This window comes from Phyllopteryx taeniolatus, chromosome 1 (assembly GCF_024500385.1).
Source record: "Phyllopteryx taeniolatus isolate TA_2022b chromosome 1, UOR_Ptae_1.2, whole genome shotgun sequence".
NCBI lineage: Eukaryota > Metazoa > Chordata > Actinopteri > Syngnathiformes > Syngnathidae > Phyllopteryx > Phyllopteryx taeniolatus.
In genome coordinates this window covers 5,057,767-5,085,379 of record NC_084502.1, presented here as the reverse complement: position 1 = coordinate 5,085,379, position 27,613 = coordinate 5,057,767, and the positions used below count along the sequence as shown (strand labels likewise).

General features: G+C 43.9%; 2 protein-coding genes across 11 annotated transcripts in view; one reads left to right on the top strand and one right to left on the bottom strand.

Moving 5' to 3' along the window:
• The first annotated feature begins 2,616 nt into the window (after positions 1 to 2,616).
• Positions 2,617 to 8,357, top strand: LOC133473226 (gamma-glutamylaminecyclotransferase-like). 2 transcript variants are annotated; one of them, XM_061764916.1, is made up of 2 exons: positions 2,617 to 2,727; positions 4,141 to 8,357. In XM_061764916.1, exon 2 carries the CDS (start codon positions 4,159 to 4,161, stop codon positions 4,615 to 4,617), a length of 459 nt encoding a protein of 152 aa, XP_061620900.1. In that variant the 5' UTR covers positions 2,617 to 2,727; positions 4,141 to 4,158; the 3' UTR covers positions 4,618 to 8,357. The 2 variants fall into 2 exon arrangements, with proteins under 2 accessions (XP_061620900.1, XP_061620819.1); XM_061764835.1 differs by having other exon boundaries at positions 2,617 to 2,755.
• Positions 8,083 to 27,613, bottom strand: part of LOC133472700 (FERM, ARHGEF and pleckstrin domain-containing protein 1-like) — a 61,917-nt gene continuing 42,386 nt past the window's right edge. For 4 of the 9 annotated variants that reach the window (XM_061764134.1, XM_061763966.1, XM_061764294.1 and 1 more), the window contains 21 exons: positions 26,053 to 26,167; positions 24,722 to 24,869; positions 24,181 to 24,276; positions 23,924 to 24,090; positions 23,640 to 23,708; positions 23,489 to 23,564; positions 22,018 to 23,413; positions 17,130 to 17,320; positions 16,927 to 17,016; positions 15,991 to 16,127; positions 14,519 to 14,600; positions 14,357 to 14,418; positions 13,215 to 13,390; positions 12,337 to 12,467; positions 12,200 to 12,268; positions 11,804 to 12,093; positions 11,447 to 11,559; positions 10,746 to 10,906; positions 10,414 to 10,521; positions 9,245 to 9,396; positions 8,083 to 8,800 (listed from right to left, as the gene is read on the bottom strand). In XM_061764134.1, the coding sequence (XP_061620118.1) occupies positions 8,725 to 8,800; positions 9,245 to 9,396; positions 10,414 to 10,521; positions 10,746 to 10,906; positions 11,447 to 11,559; positions 11,804 to 12,093; positions 12,200 to 12,268; positions 12,337 to 12,467; positions 13,215 to 13,390; positions 14,357 to 14,418; positions 14,519 to 14,600; positions 15,991 to 16,127; positions 16,927 to 17,016; positions 17,130 to 17,320; positions 22,018 to 23,413; positions 23,489 to 23,564; positions 23,640 to 23,708; positions 23,924 to 24,090; positions 24,181 to 24,276; positions 24,722 to 24,869; positions 26,053 to 26,167 (3,905 nt within the window). In that variant the 3' untranslated portion in view covers positions 8,083 to 8,724. The remainder of the gene's footprint in view (positions 8,801 to 9,244; positions 9,397 to 10,413; positions 10,522 to 10,745; positions 10,907 to 11,446; positions 11,560 to 11,803; positions 12,094 to 12,199; positions 12,269 to 12,336; positions 12,468 to 13,214; positions 13,391 to 14,356; positions 14,419 to 14,518; positions 14,601 to 15,990; positions 16,128 to 16,926; positions 17,017 to 17,129; positions 17,321 to 22,017; positions 23,414 to 23,488; positions 23,565 to 23,639; positions 23,709 to 23,923; positions 24,091 to 24,180; positions 24,277 to 24,721; positions 24,870 to 26,052; positions 26,168 to 27,613) is intronic. The other 5 variants (XM_061764374.1, XM_061764630.1, XM_061764217.1 and 2 more) reach the window with 5 other exon arrangements.

Below are 27,613 nucleotides of genomic sequence, written 5' to 3'. Positions count from 1 at the left end.
ACGTGGGCAATGACAGTGAAACCTGGAAGGGCGCGATTGGGAGGAACGGCCCCCCCGATCAGAACCCAAGCGGTGTTCTGTTATTGGACTTCTGTGCTCGTCACGGATTGTCCATAACGAACACCATGTTCAAGCATAAGGGTGTCCACACGTGCACTTGGCACCAGGACACCCTAGGTCGCAGTTCGATGATCGACTTTGTGGTCGTGTCATCGGACTTGCGGCCGCATGTCTTGGACACTCGGGTGAAGAGAGGGGCGGAGCTGTCAACTGATCACCACCTGGTGGTGAGTTGGCTCCGATGGTGGGGGAAGATCCCGGTCCGACGTGGCAGGCCCAAACGTATTGTGAGGGTCTGCTGGGAACGTCTGGCAGAATCCCCTGTCAGAAGGAGTTTCAACTCCCACCTCCGACAGAACTTTGCTCATGTTCCGGGGGAGGCGGGGGACATCGAGTCCGAGTGGACCATGTTCCGCGCCTCCATTGCTGAGGCGGCCGACCGGAGCTGTGGCCGTAAGGTGGTCGGTGCCTGTCGTGGCGGCAATCCCCGAACCCGTTGGTGGACACCAACGGTGAGGGATGCCGTCAAGCTGAAGAAGGAGTCCTATCGGGCCTTTTTGGCCTGTGGGACTCCTGAGGCAGCTGATGGGTACCGGCTGGCCAAGCGGAATGCAGCTCTGGTGGTCACTGAAGCAAAAACCCGGGCATGGGAGGAGTTCGGTGAGGCCATGGAGAAAGACTTCCGGACGGCTTCGAGGAAATTCTGGTCCACCATCCGACGTCTCAGGAGAGGAAAGCAGTGCACCACCAACACTGTGTATAGTGGGGATGGGGCGCTGCTGACCTCGACTCGGGACGTTGTGAGTCGGTGGGGAGAATACTTCGAAGACCTCCTCAATTCCACCGACACGCATTCCCATGGGGAAGCAGAGTGTGGGTTCTCTGAGGCGGGCTCTCCTATCTCTGGGTTTGAGGTCACCGAGGTAGTTAAAAAGCTCCTCGGTGGCAGGGCCCCGGGGGTGGATGAGATTCGCCCGGAGTTCCTAAAGGCTCTGGATGTTGTGGGGCTGTCCTGGTTGACACGCCTCTGCAACATCGCGTGGACATCGGGGACAGTGCCTCTGGATTGGCAGACTGGGGTGGTGGTCCCCCTTTTTAAGAAGGGGGACCGGAGGGTGTGTTCCAACTACAGGGGGATCACACTGCTCAGCCTCCCTGGTAAGGTCTATTCAGGGGTGCTGGAGAGGAGGGTCCGTCGGGAAGTCGAATCTCAGATTCAGGAGGAGCAGTGTGGTTTTCGTCCTGGCCGTGGAACAGTGGACCAGCTCTACACCCTCGGCAGGGTCCTCGAGGGTGCATGGGAGTTCGCCCAACCAGTCTACATGTGTTTTGTGGACTTGGAGAAGGCGTTCGACCGTGTCCCTCGGGGAGTCCTGTGGAGAGTGCTTCGGGAGTATGGGGTACCGAACCCCCTGATACGGGCTGTTCGGTCCCTGTACGACCGGAGTCAGAGTTTGGTCCGCATATCCGGCAGTAAGTCGGACTCGTTCCCGGTGAGGGTTGGACTCCGCCAAGGCTGCCCTTTGTCGCCGATTCTGTTCATAACTTTTATGGACAGAATTTCTAGGCGCAGCCGAGGCGTAGAGGGGGTCCGGTTTGGTGGCCTCAGTATTGCATCTCTGCTTTTTGCAGATGATGTGGTTCTGTTGGCTTCATCAAGCCGTGACCTCCAACTCTCATTGGAGCAGTTCGCAGCCGAGTGTGAAGCGGCTGGGATGAGAATCAGCACCTCCAAATCTGAGACCATGGTCCTCAGTCGGGAAAGGGTGGCATGCCATCTCCAGGTCGGGGATGAGATCCTGCCCCAAGTGGAGGAATTCAAGTATCTTGGGGTCTTCACGAGTGAGGGAAGAATGGAACGGGAGATCGACAGGCGGATCGGTGCAGCGTCTGCAGTGATGCGGACTTTGTATCGGTCTGTTGTGGTAAAGAAAGAGCTAAGCCGAAAGGCGAAGCTCTCAATTTACCGGTCGATCTTCGTTCCTACCCTCACCTATGGTCATGAGCTGTGGGTCGTGACCGAAAGAACAAGATCCCGGATACAAGCGGCCGAAATGAGTTTCCTCCGCAGGGTGTCCGGGCTCTCCCTTAGAGATAGGGTGAGAAGCTCGGTCATCCGGGAGGATCTCAGAGTAGAGCCGCTACTCCTCCGCATTGAGAGGAGCCAGATGAGGTGGCTGGGGCATCTGATTCGGATGCCTCCCGGACGCCTCCCTGGTGAGGTGTTCCGGGCATGTCCCACCGGGAGGAGACCCCGGGGACGACCCAGGACGCGCTGGAGAGACTACATCCTTCGGCTGGCCTGGGAACGCCTCGGGATCCCCCCGGAAGAGCTGGATGAAGTGGCTGGGGAGAGGGTAGTCTGGGCGTCCCTGCTGAAGCTACTGCCCCCGCGACCCGACCCGGATAAGCGGTAGAGAATGGATGGATGGATGGAGTTGGCTAAATGAGACATCTTCTAAGGGCTCAACTTTGACACATACAATATGGCGGCGAAGTTGACGTATGTATTAGTGCTCAATGCATTGTTTATGAATATATTTCTATGATAAGAGCCTCGACGCGACGTGACCTGGATTGACCTTCACGTGCGCCCAATTGAGGATTCCAACTCGGTACTGGGTCATAGTTCTTTCAATTCTGGTCTGCGTCGGCAAGACCCAGGTGGTAGGAACTTATTTTCCCTTCATTTCAGGTGAAGTACTTTTCCGTGTCCGAAGTGTGAAAAAAAAGCTACGTTTCGCGTTCTTGCACACTTGCAATAAGGAAAATGCTGTTTTAGCATAGATATGAAAAGTACATATGGCAGCGTGCTATAGCACCTTGGCTAACCGACGTGCATAGCTAGCTTTTTATTTATTTATTAATTTTTTTTTGCTGTGCCGACGTGACATGTTGGGGAGGTCGACATTCCCATCAAACGCAATTCATGGACATTGAAATTAAGTCGTAACTTGCTCAATTCTCAATCGATTTTCCAAAGTTTACTTATTTTTTTATAAATATATCAGTGCTGTATCGTGTGCTATCAATACAGAACATTATTTTAAAATAGTCAAAGAAATATTTGTAAATGCAAGGAAAACCCAAAATATTCATAAAGTTATTACAAACACAAATAACATCAGTAATCGAGCCAGTACACTCACAAATCGTATCCTCCAAGAAAAGTGTGTACAACTTTAATATTTCTGCATTTTTTATGGCACAAAAATAAATAAATCATTTGCTAACATGTAGTCAGTGTACAGCTTGAAAATGGTCTAAATATACTGATAATTTATCCTAAGAAAAAAGCCTCAACACAGCCTGCTGACAACAAATGCGAGAACACCCCTAAGTGAAAATGTCCATGGAGCGGTGGAAGAGGATTCCATTGGCAACCTGTGGAGAGCTGGTGAACTCCATGCCCAAGAGTTCATTGGCAGTTCTGTAAAATAATGTTTTCCACTTTGAGCCTAATTTTCACATTTTCACTTAGGGGTGAAGGACAATCACACAACAGATTTGGAGAAGCAAGATATTCCCTATGCATGGCCTTTTCGGAAGAGAATAGTTTGATGTTGTCGGCTCCAAGAATGATTTGTTGTGAAAGTGTTGTTTTATGCTATCCGAAAAACCACCCACATCTGCTGTTAAAAACACAATAATCTGGAGCTAATCTAAAAAAACCGAATAAACATACAGGAAGTGTATATTTTTTCAGTCATTACTTTAGCTAATTTAGCATTTTTTTGTTGGTTAGTTCACAATGTTTGCAAAGCTATGGGAACACATTGTTTTAATAGCTACCTTTTTTAAAAATTATTTTGTTTTGCTGTGCCAAGTTATCAAAACAGCCATTGTATATAATTGATAGTAAAACATAATTTTTACTTTTGTATATTTCACTCTACTTTTAAAAAAACAAATTAAGTACAACAGTTGAATCAGTACTTCTGCTTTACCATTTTTTTTTCTATTTGGTACAGTGAGTCTTTGCTACCGTTGCCTAAAACATAGAGCGCAATAGAAAATACAATGAATACCCTCAGTAACGATGAATAATTTTAGTGTCTGTGTAATGTTCCGTCATTTCAGAAGTCACCCCTCTGAATCATGGCTCGACTCTTCGTCTACGGAACTCTAAAGGGGGGGCAGCCGAACCACTACTGCATGTTGGACAAGAGCATTGGAGCTGCGCAGTTGCTTGCCACCGCTGTCACCACTGAGAAGTTCCCCCTAGTGATCGCTGGCGAGTACAACATCCCTTTCCTCCTCAACCTACCAGGCCAGGGTCACAGGGTTCACGGCGAGCTCTACAGAGTGGACGAGCGCTTGCTGAATTTCCTGGATGTCCTCGAAGACATCCCCGCCACGTATCAGCGGACTCTGGTAATGCTTACGGTGGAGGAGTGGCTGGGGCAGGCCGACCACGAGGAGAGGTCCGCGGCGGGCGGCGTCACTGAGGCCTTTGTGTACAGCACAACCACGTACCAGCTGGACTGGCCCTCGCTGCCTCATTACGAGAGTTACGACTCCCGCGGTCATCACGGCCTCGAGTACATACGGAAATGATACGGAAGCCTTTTGTCCCATTGTGCTGCGAGCTAGTGCTCTATTGCAGTGTTCCCCAATCTTAGTTGATTGACCCAAGGTGCATATTTTGCATTAGAAAAATCTCAGGGCACCCCTCCCCCAAAACATCCATCCATTTTCCGAGCCACTTCACCTCACTAGGGTCGCGGGCGTGCTGGAGCCTATCCCAGCTATCATCGGGCAGTAGGCGGGGTACACCCTGAACTGGTTGCCAGCCAATCGCAGGGCACATACAAATATACAACCATTCACACTCAGATTCACACCTACAGGCAATTTAGAGTCATCAATTAACCTACCATGCATGTTTTTGGGATGTGGGAGGAAAGCGGAGTGCCCGGAGAAAACCCACGCAGGCACGGGGAGAACATGCAAACTCCACACAGCCGGGGCCGGGGATTGAACCCCGGTCCTCAGAACTGTGAGGCTCTACCCAGTCGGCCAACGTGCCGCCTCCCCCAAAATAAATAATAAAAAAAATAAAAAATATGATTTTGTTTTATTTACTCACAAATTTAATAGTTGTGAAATTTGGGCCTGAAGCACAAAGACGATATCCTTGCAGGAATTGAAAAAAGACAGAAATCTTCCATAATTCTTGGAGCAATTAAGTGAAAGTGAATCATTTTCCGCCGCAGTGGTTAGTACTCAGTGACTTACGGCAGTGTTTCCCAATGTTTTATTGAGCAAAGACACATCATCTTCTCCTTTCGGCTTGTCCAGTTAGAGGTCGCCACAGCGTGTCATCCTTTTCCATCTGCCAATCTCCTGCATCTTCCGCTCATATTTAAATAACAAAAAAATCTCTCAGCGCAACATAAAACTTAAAAATAAAGTCTATACAGTGTTCCATTGCTATATCGCCGTTCACCTATTGCGGATTCAGTGCATTGGAGATTTATTTTTGAATTCATATCTTGCATAATTGGCCATATCACAGGATTTTGAAAGTATGCTTCCAATGAAGTTGGGACGTTGTGTTAAACATAAATAAAAACAGAATACAATGATTTGAAAATCATGTTCAACCTATATTTAATTGAATACACTATAAAGACATTTAATGTTCCAACTGATAAACTTTATTGTTTTTAAGAAATAATCATTAACATTTTATGGCTGCAACACGTTCCAAAAAAGCTGGGACAGGGTCATGTTTACCACTGTGTTCCATCACCTTTTCTTTTAACAACATTCAATAAACGTTTGGGCACTGAGGACACTAATTGTTTAAGCTTTGTAGGTGGAATTCTTTCCCATTCTTGTTTGATGTACAGCTTCAGCTGTTCAACAGTCCGGGGTCTCCGTTGTCGTATTTTACGCTTCATAATGCGTCACACATTTTCAATGGGAGAAAGGTCTGGACTGCAGGCAGGCCAGTTTAGTACCCGCACTCTTTTACTACGGAGCCATGCTGTTGTAACACTGCAGAATGTGGTTTGGCATTGTCTTGCTGAAATAAGCAGGGGGGTCCATGAAAAAGGTGTTGCTTGGATGGCAGCATATGTTTCTCCAAAACCTGTATGTACCTTTCAGCATTAATGGTGCCTTCACAGATGTGTAAGTTACTGATGCCATTGGCACTAACACAGCCCCATACCATCACATATGCTCGTTTATTTAACTTTGCACCCATAACAGTCCGGAGGGTTCTTTTCCTCTTTGGCCCAGAGGACACGACGTCCACAATTTCCCAAAACAATTTGAAATGTGGACTTGTCGGACCACAGAACACTTTTCCACTTTACATCAGTCCATCTTAGATGAGCTCAGGCCCAAAGAAGCCGGCGGCGTTTTTGGGTGTTGTTGATAAATGGCTTTTGTGTTGCATCGTAGAGTTTCAAGTTGCACTTACGGATGTAGCGCCAAACTGTATTTACTGACACTGTTTTTTCTGAGGCACGGTGGCCGACTGGTTAGAGCGTCAACCTCACAGTTCTGAGGACCCGGGTTCAATCCCCGGCCCCGCCTGTGTGGAGTTTGCATGTTCTCCCCGTGCCTGCGTGGGTTTTCTCTGGGTACTCCGGTTTCCTCCCACATCCCAAAAAACATGCATGAATTGGAGACTCTAAATTGCCCGTAGGCATGACTGTGAGTGGGAATGGTTGTTTGTTCCTATGTGCCCTGCGATTGGCTGGCAACCAGTTGAGGGTGTACCCCGCCTCCTGCCCGATGACAGCTGGGATAGGCTCCAGCACGCCCGCGACCCTAGTGAGGAGAAGCGGCTCAGAAAATGGATGGATGGATGTTTTTTCTGAATTGTTCCTGAGCCCATGTGGTGATATCCTTTACACTGATGTCGGTTCTTGATGCAGAGCCGCCTGGGGATTCAATGTTGGTTTTCGGCATTGCCGCTTACATGCAGTGATTTCTCCAGATTCTCTGAACCTTTTGATGATATGATGGACCGTAGATGATGAAATCCCTAAATTATTTGCAATTCTACGTTGAGTAACATTGTCCTTAAACTGTTCGACTATTTTCTCACGCACTTGTTCACAAAGAGGTGAACCTCGCCCCATTGCTTGTGAATGACTGAGCAATTCAGGGAAGCTCCTTTTCTACCCAATCATGGCACCCACTGGTTCCCAATTCACCTGTTCACCTGTGGGATGTTCCAAACGGGTGTTTGATGAGAATTCCTCAACTTTCGCAGTCTTTTTTGCCACCTGTCCCAGCTTTTTTGGAACGTGTTGCAGCCTTAAAATTCTAAGTTAATGATTATCTGCTAAAAACAATAAAGTTGATCAGTTTGAACATTAAATATCTTGTCTTTTTAGTGTATTCAATTAAATATAGGTTGAACATGATTTGCAAATCATTGTATTCTGTTTTTATTTATGTTTAACAACGTCCCAACTTTATTGGAGTTGGGGTTGTACATGGTGTAAAGGACTACTGTGCATTACTGTATGTTCAAGTGTTTAAGAGTATATAGAGTGTTTTTATAAGCGTATAGTAGAGGAGTGTGGGAAAGATTAATAAGAGTTGGGTGGCTTCATAGAGCTTTAAAATATAATCCCCAAAACACATTTCAGCAGGTCAATTGATTCAAAAGTAGACATGATGGCAAATATAAACATAGTGAACATGATCATTGAGGAAGTGGCTAAGTAAGTGACTTTTCGGTTGCTCGGCGAGAGAGCTGATGTTAGCTAGGCTAGCCATTATGTTTTTCTAAATTATTCAAAGGGAGGAAATTATGGGTATGTAATAATATACACAAATTTATATGGTTTTAGTCATAAATGGGCGTCTGAGGGTAACCATAATTGCATTGTGGCCCACATGGAAAACAACTGACACTCATGCATTAGTGCAACTGAATATTACTGTACCCTTATGCTACCCCACTGGCTTAACAGTATTGATATTGTAGTATGCTCTAAATGCTTATTTTCTGTACTGTGTGGTTCTAAACACAAAACACTTGTGTCATGTCTCTTGAATACAAACAGATTGTTGTCATCTTTATTAAGAATAGAAAAATGTCGGGTTTGTAGAAGAAAAATCCTTTGGAAGGTTATCCATATAAATGAGAGACAAAAATGTGGAAAATAAATGAAGACTCAAGCAAAGCAGATCATTTCACAGTGTTTCGAAGTACTGTACAAAAGGTTGCTGCAAAACTAGGGAGCAAGATGTGTTGCATTTGAAAATGGCACTGCATTATTGTATATTAGATTGTCACAAAATAAAACCATTCCTGGTGAAAAATCCTCATGCACCCACATTTTGTACATTTTAATCTTTAATGTGTGCATAAAATGATTTCGGACAGCAAACACTTGTGGTAAATGTCAAATGGTTCAGTTGGGTTTGTGATGGGAGTCTGCGCGGGTGAACAAAACCATTGCCAGAAAGAGAGAAACTGTAAAATTTCATGGATACAAGAAAGCTGTGAATAAAGTGAATGGTGGCGGTGAAGAAATTCCCAAGTGGTATGTGTGTGTCTGGAAAGTGGAAGTGAAGAGAATTAATTGCAGATATTTATTAGTGCAAAGTGGCATGATTTGGTGTGTATTTTAAGTCTTTATGGCTTGAATGCAGCATAGAGTCCAGATCTTTACCCAGGGAAGTTTCTCATCAATAAAGGTCTTTCCTGGCGCTTGGCAGGGATCGGCTGACGGAGCAGGTGGCACTGCGGATCACCTCCATCCACCTGGATAAAACACATTAAGATAATTGCTTACCTGCCACACAACACGGCATGCGTTTTGATTTTGCCGTGTGTTGTAAGTACACTACTCACGAAAGGTTTGGGATATTTGCCATTCAGGTGAAATTTCAGGATGAACCTAAACATGTATATGTCCATTCTAATTGAACCAGGATATTTATTGGTTGATTCGTGGCTCAAACATCTGTTCTGAATTTTCCCATTCAGCTCTTTGTTAGTAAAGAGCACTTGTGCGAAAAGTACTGAAACAAACAGTTGGACATGTGCATTCAAAACTTAAAAGGTCAAATGAAGTTCACCTGCAAAGGTTATAGTGTATTTTGGGTTCAGAAATTTCCCCCCCCCCCAAGCAAAATATCACAAACTTTTTTTGGGGAGTAGAATACATGTATGCGTATTTAGATGTATCAGTAAGCAACTGTTTACCGTTCAAACGTGTACTCGCTCTCCGATCTGAAGTAGTAGACGTGGGACTTGAAGTGAAGTTTGAAGACATAGTCCTTGTGGATGTTCTCCGACTCGGATGGGATGGTGACGGAGTAGCCTAGCAAAGGAAGGCTGGCCAGAGGGTAGTCGTCCTGTCGGGGACACCTCAGTTGTCACTTACATTAAGTGTTATTACACTTATGTGCAAGTTATAAGTCTCAAGTATTTCTTATTGTTGTAGAAAAAATAAAGCGTTAACCTTCCAAGTTTGAAGCAAGTTGAGTCGAGTCATACAATGTCACACATTCGCCACTTTGCACTCAGTATGCATACAGTACTTGAATTTGTTTGCTGTACAATCACATAGTTTTTACTGCTTACAAAACTACTCTCTGGCTTCTCAATTAAACACATAACTGACATGAAACTTAATGTTTGACTAGTTTACATGTCTTTAGTTCACGTCTTTGGTTCACAATCATACTTTTTTTGTTTTTGTTTTTTTTATGGTCCTGAAACAAGCTCCATATTATCTTTTACTTTATTGTTTTATCAGTTAAACGCATAACCGGCATGAAGCTTAGTTAATGTTTGACTGGGTATTGGTGTTCTAAACTGAGGTTAACATAGCTCACCCCTCTTAGTGGGTTTTATCCTGGCGGATGTCGTAGTTGTATGTCTTAATGAATCTTTGAGTTGCAAACCTGACATGTTGCCATTCTGTTTTCCCCAGCTTTACCCAAAGCATAACAATTGAAATGAAAAATAATCTTTGGCGCTTTCTCCACGATAGTTGCTTCATGAAGTGGCCTCCAAGCCGCATCATGGCATACTGGTGGGTTGTCAAGTTGGCCAAAACGAAATAAAAAGTTAAGTTTCCTTTCGGGAAAAAAACAAATGGCACACTAACTTAAAAATGCAGATTTTAAAATGTAAACAGGCAAGACTAGTCAAGTGATCTAGTTTAAGTAAGTCTGATGAATACAAGTCAAAGTGATGTCCTTCATAAATTTGAGCCAAAAATGTCAGAATTCTTAAAATTGGCATTTTAAGTCAGACATGAGTCAAGTTATGTGACTCGAGTCCCCTCTCTCTATTACATGTCCCACAGGTAGCTACTTTATTCAGCAACAGAATTAATTGTGACTTGTCCTTTTCATTTCTCATACCTGGTGTGATTTGTAGAAAAAGAGGCTGAAGTTGGTGAAGACCACCCAGAGTTTCTGCCAGCCATTACTGTTCTTGAACTTTCTCAGCAAGTTCCCTGAGAGCTGATTCTGGAAGCAGAAGGCCAGCAGTAATGACAGATGAAGATTAAGAAGGATCAGAAAATGAAAAAAAACGTCCATGCATTTACAGTACTTTTTGCACAATATTTCTTGAAAAGATGCACATAAAAGACAAGGGGACCCTCAATTTGAGAACGACTGGTGTGATATGAAATGCATGCGATATAGTGTAGCAGTAGTGTCGTAGGAAGTCGGCAGGAAAAAGTGAGTACCTCCACAGCAATACTGAAGTCCACCATGGAAACGCTTGTGTTGCGATGCCAGCACACGTGCACTGTGGTGTTACCACGCTGAGCTTGGCGCTCCAGAGACGAGCGCGAGCCACAAAGCTCCTCCTCGGACTCGTGCTCGGCTCCACCTTCGTCCAGCAGCTCTGGGGAGCAACAGAGAGGGCAAACATTACTGGGATTACAATGAATACGAATTAGTGTTCAGTACTGCCTTGAAATACGAGTGACGCAACTCGCAGGTTTTTCAAGATACGATTAGTTTAGTAGTTGTGAAACTCTTCTTTATGTCTACATGACTGCATTATACTGCCCCTGGTGGCCAAGTTGCACACACCAAAAGGATTCGCAAATAATTATGATGCACAACCTGTTTTAATTCTTTACATTCTACTTATTTGTTATTACTATATGTTTTTATAAAGTACAATATTATAGAGTGCTATTTTCCTTATTACAAAGCACTACAATCTTTTTCTTTTTTTTAAGGGAAGCTAGAACGGATTAATGGCATATCCATATGTTTCAATGTGCGTATCTAAGAGCATCATTGTACAGTGAACCTCCGCTATATTGTGGTTCATCTTTCGCAGCCCCACAACGTCGCAGATTTTTATTTTACTATGATATTGTAACTTTCCCCCCCCAAAAAACAGGCAACAGAAACAGAAAACAGGCAGGGTTACTCTTATCGGAGGGGCTGGTGGAGAGCAGATCCATGTGAAGGCCGTTGCTCTGCTCGGCGAGGTCAATGGCCATCCTGATGTCTTCTACCCACCGCTCCATCTCGGCTGCACAACTGGCAAGAATGAGGACGTCAAAGAGTCTTAATTGAACTCAATTACAGTTAAGCCAGTCAGGGATCTTTTTTAATTCAGTGAATTTAAATATGAGGTGTGTCAGATAAATTAGAGGACTGGTGTCAGGAAAGACATTGTACTAATTCAAATCCAAACTCCATTTTCCCTTTCAAAATAATCCCCATGGTTTGTCCACATTCAAAAAAATTAAACAGAAAAGTCCAAAATATTATTGCAGAGTACCTGGCCGCCACCACCACTGACTGTCGTTGTCCAAACAGGGTGAAAGAATGAGGGACTCCCCACTCCTCTTCACTTTCGGTAATCTGGACATACACGTGTGAGAAATCCAATACCAGAATGTTGCCAAAAATTAAAACAAAAGCCTTTATTGTCAAATAAAAGTCCATTTCGACGGTATTTTCAGCAACACAGTGGAATACCGTCATGCCAAAGAGGGGTAGCTGGCCATGGACTTTGAACTGGTTGGATGGGGTCATCCCCCGACTAGTGTACACCAAGGAATCGCTAAACTAAGGAGAAAAATGAAAAAAACAATAAAAAAGAATTATTCATTTTTTTCCACCACATACTAAAGAAAACTTTAAAGCATCTTTGATTATTATTATTGTTTTTTACCAGGAAGAACATTCTCTGCTGGAGGCCTTTGCCCGAGAGTTTGCTGAGGCATCCAAGTCTGATGAACTCCTGTTCGTCCAACACAAGCACGCGCGATTATAGAGGACATTTATCTCCTATTAACCAAAGCGTCTTACCCTGCCGGGGATGGCCAGATTGTCGATGCCAGTCAGATCTTTCTTCAGCTCAAGAAGCTTCTGAAAGTTCTCCATCTTCATCATGGCGCCTTGCAGCTGCAGCACCATCTCTGTGATGTCCGCCAGGGCCGCTGCAGGGGGCAGTCAACAAGCGGGGATAACATTTGGCCCAAATCCACACGAAACTAGAGAACGCAATTTCTGTAGAAATTTCGGGTGAATCCTGAAGAGGGAATGCTGAATTGAAATGCTGTGGAATTTATTGAACTGGTGAAATGTAGAAGGTATGACTTGAAGTTGGAATGGTTTGAAATGGAGAAAATGATATAAGAAATCTAATTTGAGAATGTTATTGTTGAAATATGTGAATTTTGGGAATGTTATACAATAGCTCTGTGCATATGTGGTGAATAATCTGAACATTTGAAGTTTGAATGGTTTAAATTGGTCGAGAAATGTGGAAGGATGAGGTAAATGTTTAAAACGGTTCAGTTTTGTAATTTTTGTTGTTGTAACGTTTTGGGAATTTGGGGAATGTTACAAGTGCTCCATTATGTCCTAAAGGAGCTGAACCGTATGAAGTTGGAATATGAATGATGAGTAACTTTTTCGTTACACGTCTCATTCATGTTTTTTCTCTCCCCCCACGGAAAAGGTAGAACTGTGTGATAACTGGGAATTTTTGGAAAAAAGTTCCTGAATGTCCCGAATTTTCGGACTGTTTGGATGTTTGAATAGGTTGATACATGTGGAAGGAGTAGAATGTCAAAAAAGTGGGGCACATAATAACAAATATTTTTATCCATTTATTTGTTTATTTTTTTAGCATTCACACATTTGTTATTATGAATAGACAATGAAGTAGCGGCAGGACTTACCTCTGGAGTCCCTGAAGTCGTCATGGGTGGGCGGGTAGTGCTTGCAGAGCCTCTCCAGGATCAGTTTGTAGTGCAGCAGGCGGTGGAGCGGCCGTAGGAGGAAAATGTTGAAGGGGAGGTAGCACACCCTTTGCTGCTCCAGTTCTCCACACAGAGCCTCCGCCTTGCGACTGGACCTGATGCACGCAGACGGAGAAGCGGGTTAACCCTTACATACGTTTTACTTTTCCAGAGCAAATTATGAATTAAAAATCATTTCAAAATGTATGAATAGCCCGTCTGATGTTAATAAATGGATGATTAAACCTCAATCAATGTTTCAGGGAAAAGAGAAAGTGTATTTTTTTTTTTTTTTTTTTTACGCTATTCATTTTTAAAACTGAACAGTTTGAAATTGTAACAGTTTGGTTTGGTTGAGAAACGTGGAAGGACGAGGTAAGTTTGTAAAAGCTCTCTATTTTGGGGGGATTTTAATTGTGTAAATGTGGGAATTTTGGGATTGTCATGATAGCATATACAGTACTATGTCCTGAAGGAGCTGAACATTTTAAAGTTGGAATGGTTTGAATCGGTCCAGAAATGTGGAAGAAGTTAAATACTGTATGTAAGATGTCTGCATTATTAGGGAATGTTGTCATGGAAAATGTGGCGTAAGGAAAGCGTATTAACCTCAGTCACTACTTTATTTATGACACCCTTTTATATCTCTTAATCGAACAAATTGATACTTTATTTTGCTACATTGCTCGTACAGATCTCACGCCTGTGTCAACACACCCTCTGACTTTGTTCTTTATGTTTCATATGTATGATCATTCTTGTGCTGTTTTACTATTTCACTGTTTTGAGATTCCCCTGGTAAGACACTGGTAAATCTAAACTCCATTTTAGTACATGCCTCAGTGTACACATGCTTTGAAGCAGTTGTACAAAAAAAAATATATTTTAAAATATTTTAGTTTTGTGTATTTTGGGTCACTTTAGGAAAAGTCATCAAATTTCAGGGTCAAAGAATGACATTTTAATTGTTGTCAAATGTCAAAACTGGTCAAATTTGACCTGAACAGTATATGTATAAGGGTTAAAATAAAATAAACAGCTTTCTAAGGAGCTGATGCACATGGTGCCATATGTAAACTTACCGACAAGCTCGTTCCAGCTCCACCAGACACTCCAAATGCTTCTGCAGATGAGTCGTCAGCTGCTGCAGATGCAACAGTGGAGTGGAGAATAAAAGGTTGAATTCATGTACAAACCAAGGGGACCGCACCATGGTAGCAGTAGATATACTGTAGTTCAATTACCCTCAGACTCTGAATGTTCTTCAACAGAACATCACCGATTCGTTGATAGTCTCCCTTAATGTGTGCATTGGATCGACCCTCCCTGAAAGAAGAAAAGAAAGCATTCTTTCGAGTGGCAACTGCGTTAAAAATGCACATCAAGAGAGTGCAGACGTTTCCCTGGTTTATGTATCATAAACCATATTTTAAATATAAAAAAAAAAATAATAATAATCTAATTTAATAATGATACATTGTAAAGCAGGTCACATTACTCTGAAAAAAAAACATGACTGGAAAATATTTACCAGGAAAAAAATAAAAACAGTGCAATTCATGCAGAACCTGTACAATGGCTTTCCCTGTGTTACCACAATTGCATAAGTAAATATGACAACATCATTTGGGGCTACTGTCATTTTGAAATGTTTACATTTCAAAAAGGAAAAGAGGAGCACATGCCAAACCTTGAACACAACTAGATACAGTGGAACATTTGACGTTGAACACCCACAAGTCGTATAATTCAGAATTTGATAAAAATATTTTGCAATATCGGCACAGTGGACGACTGGTTAGAGAGTCAGCCTCACAGTTCTGAGGACCGGGGTTCAATCCCCGGCCCCGCCTGTGTGGAGTTTGCATGTTCTCCCCGTGCCTGCGTGGGTTTTCTCCGAGCACTCCGGTTTCCTCCCACATCCCAAAAACATGCATGGTAGGTTAATTGACAACTCTAAATTGCTCATAGGTGTGAATGTGAGTGTGAATGGTATGGTTTGTTTGTATGATTGGCTGGAAACCGGTTCAGGGTGTACTCCGCCTCCTGCGCGATGATAGCTGGGATAGGCTCCAGCACGCCCGCGACCCTAGTGAGGAGAAGCGGCTCAGAAAATGGATGAATGGATGGATGGATGCCTCTAAAGTCATACTGCCATTTTGTGTGATATAATACAAGAAGTCATCGTAGATGATTTCACAAGATATCAGTTTAGGCTATCAAAGGATGAACTCTCCAGTTGGCATTTTGCTTTGCTTTTGGATTTTGTGATTTTTTTTTTTTTTTAAATGCAACTTATTCTGAATTAAGGACCAGTCCCAACAAGGGGTGTAGCGAGAAGAATGTAAAAAGAAGTGTTTTTTTTAAAAATTCATTAAGATTAAGACAGAATGTTATTTTTTTACATCCTTAAAATATTAAAAGTGGTTAACAACATTTATACTTGTCAGTAAAAGGATATCTAGAAACAAATAATTTAAGAAAAAAAAATCTGTTTTATCAGTGTGTGACAGGGGTAAACTACAAAAAACTGGTTATGTGGTCGCTCTACATCACCGATTTTCGTATCCCCGCGATAAACAGGAGATCACTGTATTTTCATTATTTTCCACGTGGAAGACTGCAGTAGAAAAAAATCTGGTCAAAATAGCAGTAGCATCCTCGGATGGATTGTGATCTTTCAACACCTTGCATGGAGTCTGACGCCAGTACTGACCATTGTGCCAGTCTCGTCTCCACCTCCTTCAGGAAGCCCTTGTGAAACTTGTGGATGGGATCATAGTTTGCTGATATCAGGTTCCTAACAGTGACTGGAAATGCTTCTTCATCTTTCTCTGCAATACTGTGGAAACACTGAGAGGAAAAAAGAGGGTGAGAAACGGTTTAGACAGGCAAAGCAGAGGGAGGGAGGAAGACATTTTGAAAGCTCAGCAATGCCAGCCAAAGAAAATACTAAATAGTTTTAAATAGCTCAGCACACGCCTTTCTCCCACATCAAAACGACTGGAAACCGCCCTTGAGAAGCAACACAGTTGACCGGGTGAAAAAAAATCAGATTAGGATTCATTTTCATCCAAAACCAACGCCAGAAGTACAGTAATTTCCGGGAATTAGGTTTTACAGCTCTGGTGTCTTGAACCCTCTGAGTTTGACCCATTGGTGGTCCTCATTCTCTAGACCAGATGGTAAAAGTGCAATCCCATAAAAAAACAAAAAATACAAAAACCACACTCCTTAAACAGCACATCAGCAGCATCCCGGCTGTTTGGTCATAAAGAGCAAACAATTTACAGGTTCTTGATCTTAGCAATTGGCCAGTTAACACTTTCAGACAGCTGGAAAAGATTCCTTGAGACTTTTCTGGGTGAAAATAAAAGCAAAACAAAAGACAATCACTTCCATGAAAATGTCCTATAATATGTAAAAATGGAACCAGTGTTAATAACTTCACTTATAAATACACTTTACATCTCTTAAAACACTTTTACAGACTGGGTTTCACGTGGTCTCCCCCCCCAAATAAAAAAAAAAACCTACGAGTATGTCAGCCCTTAGGTATTTATGCTTGTGACTGTGTGTCATTTTGTTTTATTTACACTTTCCTGTTCTATCAAAGCACATGATCAACTTGATTATCTGCTGGCCTGCTGACCTCAGTGATGACCTGCAGTTCTTTGAGGTATGTCCTCTCAGTGGTCAACAGTTCCTTTGCGATGAAGTAGGCCTTGTCTGTGGGAAACTTCTGGACACAAACAAAAAGGTGGCATGGAATCATCTGAGCAACTTTTATGTATTATTTAAAACAATCAAGATAAAATCTTCCAAAAGTTCCCCTTCGTTGTTTTACACACCCACCTTCCTCCTGGCCTCATCTTCATCATCATTTCGCACGTATCCAGCGTCAGCGAGAAGAGGGCTTGTGAGAGGTGACAGCTGACTTGGGGCCACCAAGCAGACACCGACAACCTCTCCGTTCAGAATGCCGTGAGCGTTCAGCCCCGGGTGGTGACTTTTCAGTGGGGAGGCAGGAATTGAAGCAGGACTTCCTGGGGGAGGAAGAGGAGGGGTAAATGGAGAGGAAGATGAAGGAGTTACAGTAAGGGTAAAAGAGTGAGACGACACAGTAGATGATTGTGACGGGTGGATGACACACACATGGAGTTTGAGCGAATGTGACGCAACACCAACTACAGGACAACTACTGTCAAGAAACTCACTGCCAATTTGTGTTCATCTGTCATCACAGCTTCTACTAGGATTACATGTGGATATGAACATATTCCTTTAGCACACTTAAGCAACCTGGCAATGAATTTCACGGTGAGATCCTCACAAATAAAGATACAGTAAATGTGTTTAGTAGTAAGAACAGTGTTAGTAGCAAGTCAAGCCTCCTTCCTACGACAGTAAAATACATCCCAAGTGGTGCATGCTTAATTGCTGTGGCAGGATTGCAGTCTGACTATACGACACTATGCTCTACAAAAGGTAACTACAAAACTGTGATGTCATACTTGCCCAGGTGCAAAGTTCGCAGAGTCCACATGCCGGTGGAAAACCACTGAGTCCGTAACTACTTACCAGTGTGCACGAAAACATACACAAACACAAGCAAGGAACAAAAACAGTCCAGGAGCAATCCAGGAGGGTACATGAACACAATGGAGAACCAACACAAAACATTGCTGGTGGTTGTGGCGGGTGGACATCTTTTCATTTTGTGTGTCAAGGTGTGTAAGGAGTATGGGGGGGAGGGGTGTTGGACCGAGGGACAGCGAATTCCGTATTTCTCCAAAACATGCACTTTTTTTTAATTATTATTATTTTTTTTTATTGATGCTAGCACAGAAAAATAGGTTACAGTGTTAAAGACAAAGATGAAGGAAGAGAAACACAATCTAGCAGATTAGAATTTTGAGGTGGAAATAAAAAAAGGTGACAGATGTGCAGAATCACATAAGCGTGAAACCCAGAGTGTCCTCTGCCCACATATTTAGTGTGTGTAATGCAAATATTCAGGTACACAGTTTAACAGTTCTATTGGGAGCAGCTTGACCTTTACACGTTCAGTAATTATTACAAATTCTAAGATTAGAGTGCAGGATAAAACAAATAAATAATAAAAGACTATAATCCCATTATCTAACAGGTCATATACTGCAAAGGCTACTCTTAAAAATATTTGTGTGAGCTCCCATTATCTTAAAAGTACAAAATCACAATCCATCATGTCACGATCTAGCTGATGTTGTACAGCATATTAAAATGACCATAATGTATGTGATTTTTGGTGAGAGGGAAGACAAGGGAACTCAACTCCAGCATGTGTATGTTTGTGCATCCTTCCTCTGACAAAAACAAAAAAAATCCTACTTGAACAACAGAAACAAAACCCTGCAGTAAGGTTCAAATCTATGTTTGCACTTACAATATGCAGCAAATATAACTTAACTTGTGTCCGTCTGTCACCCTCCTACCCACTGGAGTTGAGGTAGCTTTGTTTTCCCCCTGTGTATGCACAGTGAGGAAACATAAGGCAAATAGTTCCAAAATGTTTGGAATTCCATCATCGCTGTGAACTAATAGACAAGCGCAATACATGGTGATGCTGTGTCTCAGCACCACTAAGCTTCTCAAACATTCTGGAACCACTTAAAAGCCCTTAACAGTGAGTGACAAAGTGAGCAAGAACAGGGCAGAATGACAGAAAAGGCGCATGTCTGATTAACATGCATTCGGGGGGAGGTGCCCCGAAAACATGCTCAAAAATAGTAACATTACAAAGCATGAAGTGTTAACATTTGTATCAGAACAAGCCAAGGGGTGGGGAAAAAAATTCTATCAGTAGTCAGATTTTCTGCAAGCAATTTTCTGACAGGTTCGTCACATACAGCCCTCATTCAGAAGCATCCTTTAGAAATGTGTAAAAAAAATAGCAGGTTGGTACAGAATTCAGTAATATGGCGACACCACAACAGAAACTTGAGCAAGCCAGGTAATCCAACTCCAAGGAAAGCACGCAGTGATGTCAGCGTGGCGGCCGTCCGCGCGAAAATAAAGAAGCCTTTAGTGTGTGCGTGTGTGTGCGTGTATGTGAGTGGTTGCATGCCAGGAGCCAAGCCAAGCAGACAGCATGAATGGTCACAAGTGGATGGGGTTTACATTTGATTGGTGATTACTGGGAGTGTAAAGGTGTAAAAGTGTAAAGACTGGAAAAGGCCCGTCACCCACCAATGTGACAGAGCTATGCTTATCAAAAATACATAAATGTATATAAAGGTTAATCTAACGCCCACTTGTCTATTCAAATACATTGAAGTGTCCCGGATTTTTAAATACAAAATACTACAAAAGTATCCACCACAAAAAGTGCGAGTATGAAAGTGCTCCAAAGGATGTGAGCTCCAAGGCAGTGAGCACTGCTGCTCTGGCCACAAAAGTGTGGTGATTAAAGAAAAAACCCTTTTCAAAGAAGGATTATTCAAGCACGCTGCTCTCTTGAAAACACTCACAGGTGAAACAGTCAGGACACAATCCAAACAAGCACAGACGCCCTAAAGACAAACGCCTTCACATCACCTTCTGCTTTGATATTCAACTATGAAACTAATGTGTTGCACAAGACAACAAATACAACATTACAGTATCATCGAAAAACCTCATCTCTACTCCTTAATGTCAAGAAAAAACAAATGGAAAAGGGACTAAAAAGTGACAGACTCTTAATTCAGGTGAAGAAAACAGAATTTTTATGTACGCTACATTAGTCCTTTAGATTGAGAACTGTTGCAATCTGCACAAAATAATGCGCAATATACAGTTGAGGTTATGGCACATTGTTAAACCTGTTAAACATCAACCTTGCTGGCAGGATCGCCCTCTAACAAGATGCCAGCAAACCTTCACTGTGCCCGTCTGCATGCCAAAAACGGCTTAGACTGTCAAGTTCTTAAACTCTAAGCCTCTATTCAAAGCAAACATTTTATTTCTATTATAATTCCTATTTCTAAATGATGTTAGTGTTCTTTTTCTTCTGGTTATATTACAGTCAGCGGAACCAATCTGTTGGGCTCTTACACGGAGGGAACGACAGAAATACTTGCACCCCATAGTAGTCATGTCTTCATCACAACAACCGCATTGTTTGTCTGGAATACACTAGATTCAAACAATTCAGACATTGTGGGGGTAATATATACAATGGAGGGAATCATGATTTGATGCCCTGCTGAACTTGTATGTTTGCTCACTTACAATGGTATGGTTTAGAGAGAACATTTATCAAAAGTTATAAAATGTTGTCCATTTTATTTAGCGAACAAACAAGTATTTGATTCCCAAGGTGGGATTCTGGCTCCCACAGACTGGCTGGTGCCAGTGCGGCACACAGCTATGACAACCAATCATCAATACTACTGTAAATACAATACGTATGAAGCACATCTGTTCTCGGAATCCATTTGTTATATTCCAATCTAGCACTATGAATAAGACAAAAAAGCTGTCAAGACAGGACAGGGACAAGATTTTTAACTATTAAAAGGTAACTATTGGTGCCGTTATTTCAAGTGGAAGACACAAATTGACCATCAGTTGCACTCGGTCTGGCGCGCCAAGCAGGAACTTGCCTTGTGGAGTGAGGATGATCATAAAAAAGTTAAGTGACCAGCCTCAAAGTACATGACATGAACTTCTTAATGATCTGAGGCAACTGGGACATTTGTCACCCCCAAAAACAAAACAAAAAAACAGTTGGTAACAAACTGCGCTGTAATGGACTGAAAGCTTGCAGTGCCCGCAAGCTGCCCGTCCTCAAGAAGCCACATTTATAGGCCTGACTTACTGTAGGTTTGCCAGTGAACAACTTAATGACAGAGGGTGGGCTTGGGAGAAAGTGCAGTGGTTAGATGAGACCAAAGTTGGGCTATATGGTATCAACTCAACCCATTGTGCTTGGGGGGGGGGGGGGGGGAATAAATAAATAAATAAATAAATAAATCAAAGTGGCTGTATGGCCCAAAGAAAACCGAAAACTGTCCCCACAGTCAAGCATGGAGTTGTGGCTGTTTTTGTGCCAAATGTACAGGGCAATTTCACTGCATTGAGGGGACAATAAACCAACTACTATAAAATCTTAAGACAGAAACCTCCTTTCCTCATCACATACACTAAAGATGGGTTGTGGGTTTTCAAGCCTGAGAATGACCCAAAACATAATAGCAGGGCAACAAAGGGCTCAAGAAAAAGAATATTAAGAGAATGGAGTGGCCTCATTATCTCCAGACCTCACCCCCGCAGGAAACCTGTGTAGGGAACTGAAGCTTCAAGTTTCCAAGCGGCAGCCAAGGAATGGCTAAAATCCCTCATGAGCTGAGTGGAACCCTAGTGACCAACAATTGCTAACCAAAAACATTTATCCACCAAGTACTAACTTAGGTATTGGGGATCAAATACTTATTTCACTTGGAATGTTGTTTATGCAATTATTACTCTGGCGAAAAAAATTTAAACTGTTATTTTTTTTGTAAGTGACTTACTAATTCAACCGTATATTTTTTCCATCCACTTTTTACTGATATTGTGCAATGACCCTTAAACAAGAAGTTGTGAAACTGAGCAATGGCGCTGTCATTGACTGACACCCCACATCCTGCCTCAATGCAACAATACAGACGCCCATGGACCTGCCCTTAGCAACTGAAAACGTGACCACCTATATCATCTTCATTGAAATTGTAACAACCTTGCTCCACCTCTCCATCATTGGCGTCCTCCAGCCGGAGACTCCCGAAAGAGAATTTACAGCGGGGAAGTGGAGACGAGTTCCCGCCGTTGGAGTTGACCGAATTCATGGAGCTGACAGCGGCAGGATTGCCGAACATTAGCGGGTGGGCATACGCGCTGCTGCCGGTGTCGGACTCCGAGTCACTGGTGTCGCTGCCGCTACTCGTGGACCCGTCTATCATTTGAACCGGCTGGTTTAGATTGTTATGCTTGTCCTGAGCTGCAGGTCTGCCACGGTGGCCAAACAAGGGCTGCACTGTACTGGAGCGTGTCTGACCTGGAACCAGAGGGTTCCTGGTATGATTACCATTAGTTATGATCATTCTTCGCTCCAGTGGGGCTGAACAAGGGGTCTGGGCATGCAGCCAGGTGTGATGCGGGCTTGTTTGGGAGATGGGTGTGGATGTGAGTTGGCTGAGAATGAACGGATCTGTATCGGAGCGATTACGCATGTTGTTGTTGCACTGTTTGGCCAAATGTGCTGGCATACGGTTGGAGAGGACTTTAATGGGTGAGTAGCTGCCGTAGTGGTTGGGCGGCGGGACAGCGGTCGCCTCGACAGGGACAGCCCCGGGACGCTTACTGAAATAATGCCCGGCGTCATCCCATCGAGGGTGACCGTTTATTACTTCGCCGTGACCGAGCGAGGTTGTGCGCTGGTGGAAGCTGCTCATCACCGGACTTGAGCACTGGCTTTGAGTGCCCATTTCAAACGGGCGTCCCGGCGGCACCGCTCGCTTCTCACAACCCTGAAAGATCTCGTCCAGCAGCGTGCTATGGAGCGGCAGGCGACCATGGTAAGAACCGCTGTGATTATTTGACGAACTGTCATCGTCGTTGATCTCGTGGCTACCATTAACCTTGCTGGACTGCGACTGGTTGCTGCCATTTCTGTTACCCAGCATACCTTGCTGTTGACCCTTTATATCCTGCTGTTGCATGAGCCCAGGACGATTAGTGTGGTAGAAGCCATTAACATGCCTGAACAAACTACCATTTGGGCCTCCATTAGAAGTGTTACAACCTGTGTGCTTATTGGGCTGCTCGTCATTGCTGCCATTCCCTGTGCTGCTCTTTGTGACATCGCATTCACTGTCTACGTCGCTGCAGTCTATATAAGGGATGGAAGAACTGCTGCCTTTGTTTGCCCTGCAGGATGGACCTGGATTGAGGAGACGCTGGTCCGGCGGAGAGCCCACGCCTTTGTGGTTCTGTCTGAGATCTGACCCGGGAGCGACGGGGTTATCACGGAAACCGTTGGTGGCAGACGTGGCCCCTGGTGGTTCCTGTGCACTGTTAGAGTCCATTTGTCCAGCCGAGTCCGGTAGATCTTCTAATGGTATAGATCTGACATTCTGCAAGACAGTGGAGCAGCAGCATTTTTAATCCCCCCTGATTTTTTACTATCTCCAGTAAGATGATTCTGTTACCTCAATTGGCACTTGCGATCTGAAGAAAGAGGACTGATGGTGCATGCTGCTACTGGACAGAATCTTACTGTGCTTCCTGACAAGGGGTGACAGTTGAAGTTGAACCAGATACAAATATGTGGCAAAAACCTCAAACAAGGACAACTCTCACCTTTCAAACGGAACCGTTTTTAGCTCAGAATCTTTCACATAATCAATTATCTGCTTCTGCGTCCGACCGCTGCAACAACAGGGCACAAAAGGACGACAAACAAATTATTGCTACATTTACACTGCAACAATCTAGTTAATAACAGGGATGCTTTTTGTTCTCGTTTTTTAACCCTGTCAAAATGATTGCATACACTGTACAGTACACCCACACACTTTGCCGTATAAATGGCCTGCTAACAGATTGGTCAAAGGTGTGCTTCTTGGCTTTCCACAGGTTGCTACCTGAAACGGAATGAGGATCCTCTGGTGAAGAGGATGGGCTTGGGTTTGGGCTTGGGCTCTTCGAAGAGTCTGAAGAAGGCGTGATACTCGACACAAATCTTCCAGAAGATCTTGCAGCAGTCCCTGCTGGCCATGGCAAACTCCAGCGTGTCGTGGTGACCGCTTTGCTGGAAGAAGCAAAGGTGGGCATAAGGAGAGGCGGAGCTAAAGCAGCCATAATGGAAGGGGACACATGGGGAACGCCAGGAGAAACTTACAGCGGGGTCAGCTCTCAGCTTGATAAGAAACCGTTTGCGTTTGAAGCTGAGTTTGCGAATCTTGGACCAGTTGAAGGCATTTATTTTTGTGTACCCCTGAAAGGAGAACATGAACAAAATTTGGGTAATGTAAAATAACCACACACACACAAAAAAACCCTCCTTTAATGTAGAATGTAAAATAAAAACAACAAAAAAAACCCAGTAGTTTGGTTTGAACATGAAAACATAATCAGCAATACCTAAAAAAAGGGTGGGAAGAAGTCCAGACTTATGAAATCCCACCCATTCTCCATGATGTGTTAATCTATTCTGCTTCCATAATAAAAATAATAATCAACATCATCTAATGTATAATTATAAACTGACATGGACAAAGAACCTAACAATAAAAGGACAACATAGTCAGACAATTAACAAATCACAATAAACAAATGAATAACAGTATGGAGCTCCTGTTAGAGGTTACGGTTAAACAATTTTGGATATATTTTGCGGTAAAATATTATGATGAGCTTTGTACATGCTGTTTGGATCATACCTGGAACACTAGTACACCAGTGTGTGCCACAGCCAAGCTGAGTTTGGTGCCCTCGCGGTCCTTTGCCGGGTGCAGACGAACGCCATACATTTCAAGACGGCGGGCGATTTCCAGCAGCTGGTAGTCTGACTCTGCAGGAGTCTGTCCGCTGAAAAGAGAGAGGGACCGACCGATCCATCAGTCAGGAGTTGATCTCATGCTCATCTAGCTGATGGCTTGTTTATAATATGTCACAGTTACCCATTGAAATAGTCTGAAGGTGAATGATGTGTCAATATTTAGAAGACGCCCCTTGTTGTTTAAGTGTTTGCAGAACTCTTTATTTAGGCCACTTTTTCACAGTTATGAAAAAGGTGATTAAAAAAACTGGACGCTTTAAATACATGGCGAGATCAGATGGCGGTGACAAGATTAGTTTCCCTGAAAATTGGAAAATCTCTTCCTGTTTCCTGCCTCCCCTGCTGAATTAGCCACTTCCTTCCTGCATCGGCTGAGGGACGAGGGATTGGGGGAGGGACAGGCTGCTCCATGTTTCAGTGTTTATCTGCAGCACTTTTAGCTTGGAAATGACATTTACATGTAAACAGTGTAAAAAAAAAATTTATACGTTCTCCCAGGTGCATATGAGGAGTGCCAAACAGTGTTTGTGGATCACTTCCCTCTGTATGGGAGTGGGAATAAATGGATGTGTGCAGATGCAAAGTAAGCTGTGCTACAGTGTGGGGGAGTTGGGGCGGGAGGGAAGGGGATGTCCATCAACATTTTGAAGTTGCCCACAGCTCGTAAAAAGTTGCGTGTGTATGGGGGCGGGGTTGACGGAGATAGATAGTGGTGTAGTGCCGCACTCGTCGTACAATGAAAATAAAAGCCAGGGTCATGTTTCAAGGAACAAGAGAGGCTGAGGGGGAAAAGAAGCTGACATAGGAGCAGAGTGAGCGACCGTTATAAAGTGCGGGGGTTGAACCATTCAATCGGGAAAAGTCGGGGTGCTCAGACACTCATCCCTCATGGGTGCCATAGCAGTCCAGTCCAGTGTTTGTGTGTGTGTTGATATGAGAAAGAGGGAGATAAACAAATCTGCTGGAGGGTTGTGACAGCCAGATGGGTGTGTAGTGTGTGAGATAGAAATCTGGTGCGAGACACGCTGTGGACTTCTAAGTTTAAAACCCCTGACACCCTTCTGGAACTGATCCCCAGTCAGACTAGGGCAGTTGTTTATGTTTAACAAGCATGCCTAACCTCGACCAGCTCTTTAATGGCTCATTGTGAAATGCAGACAAATGTATTATTTTCACCAGAACCAGTGTAATAACTAGAGTGTTGGAACTCACACATGCTTGCGGTGGCAGTCAGTGATCTTGTCCCGGATGGCGTCTTGGTCTGGCAGGTATTTATTGTGGAGGAGATGCTGCCAGCTCTGGGTCTCATCAAAGTCTCCTATCTCCGCTGAATTTGGAGAAAGACGGGAAGCGATGTGGGGGAAGGGAAACAGATGGAGATACAGGAGGAGTTCACATTAATTTTTTTTTTGTCACATCCACAAATTAAAATGTACAGTGCAAGAACCCACAAATTTTGCTGACAATTGGAACAAAAGTACACATACAATTATTTATTTGGACTTGTCACTGGTACAGTTAAGTGGGCTAACGATAAACAGTGATCAAGCATTCCAGCAGATGGAGCTGCACCTACTAGGCTGGAGTGGAACAGTTGGATGTCATGATTTTTCAATCAAACAAGACAGAAAGACACACTTACGATCCTTCAGCCTTGGCAGAGGTCTGCGCTCAGCTGGTTTCTATTCTAGCTCTACATTTATTTCTCCCCCCATGCAGTACTGCTGCACTGACACAGCACTGATGTTACCCTGGCAACCAATACACATTCTTGCTGCTGCAGAGAATAGGAATGTATTCATGCGGTCAGTGAAAAAGGTTTTGAATACAAATGCTGTCATCCAAACTTTAGGTGTAAATTTGCTGGTTTTACTTCGAGCACTATCCAAGATACAACTGTCATAGTCCTGTCATAGTTTACTGCTACAGTATACTGTAATCAATAGTTGCTGTGTCTGTTTTGAGTGATTACTGGATTCTCCTGGTCTTGTCAGCCATGTCCTCTTTGTGCCCAGCCAATCAGCCCCTGCCAGCGCTCATGTTGGGCCAGTCCACTCTCTGTCTCTGTCATTAGCTTTCCTGGTCTCTTTAGCATCTGTCTTGTGATGAGTGTACTAGGTCCAAACTATCTGGACAACAACAGCGTTCATGATTTTGCTTTTATAGTCACAATCATTGTGTAATATAGCTGGACTAAACTATATAACCCCTCCTTGAGCAGTCACCTTATCGTGGTGCAGGGGTTTGTGTGTCCCAATGATCCTAGGAGCTAAGTTGTCTGGGGCTTTATACCCCTGGTAGGGTCACCCATGGCAAACAGGTCCTAGGTGAGGGACCAGACAAAGCATGGCTCAAAGACCCCTTATGAAGAAGACAAATTCTGGACTCAGGTTTCCCTTGCCCGGACGCGGATCACTGGGGCCCCCCTATGGAGCCAGGCCTGGAGTTGGGGCTCGAAGGAGAGCGCCTGGTGTCCGGGCCTGCACCCATGGGGCCCGGCCGGACACAGCCCGAAAGGGTAACGTGGATCCCCCGCCCCATGGGATCACCACCTGTGGGAGGGGCCATAGAGGTCGGGTGCAGTGCGAGCTGGGCAGTGGCCGAAGGCAGGGACCTTGGCGATCCGATCCCCGGCTACAGAAGCTGGCTCTAGGGACGTGGAATGTCACCTCTCTGGCAGGGAAGGAGCCCGAGCTGGTGTGTGAGGTTGAGAAGTTCCGACTAGATATAGTCGGACTCGCCTCCACGCACGGCTTGGGCTCTGGTACCCGTC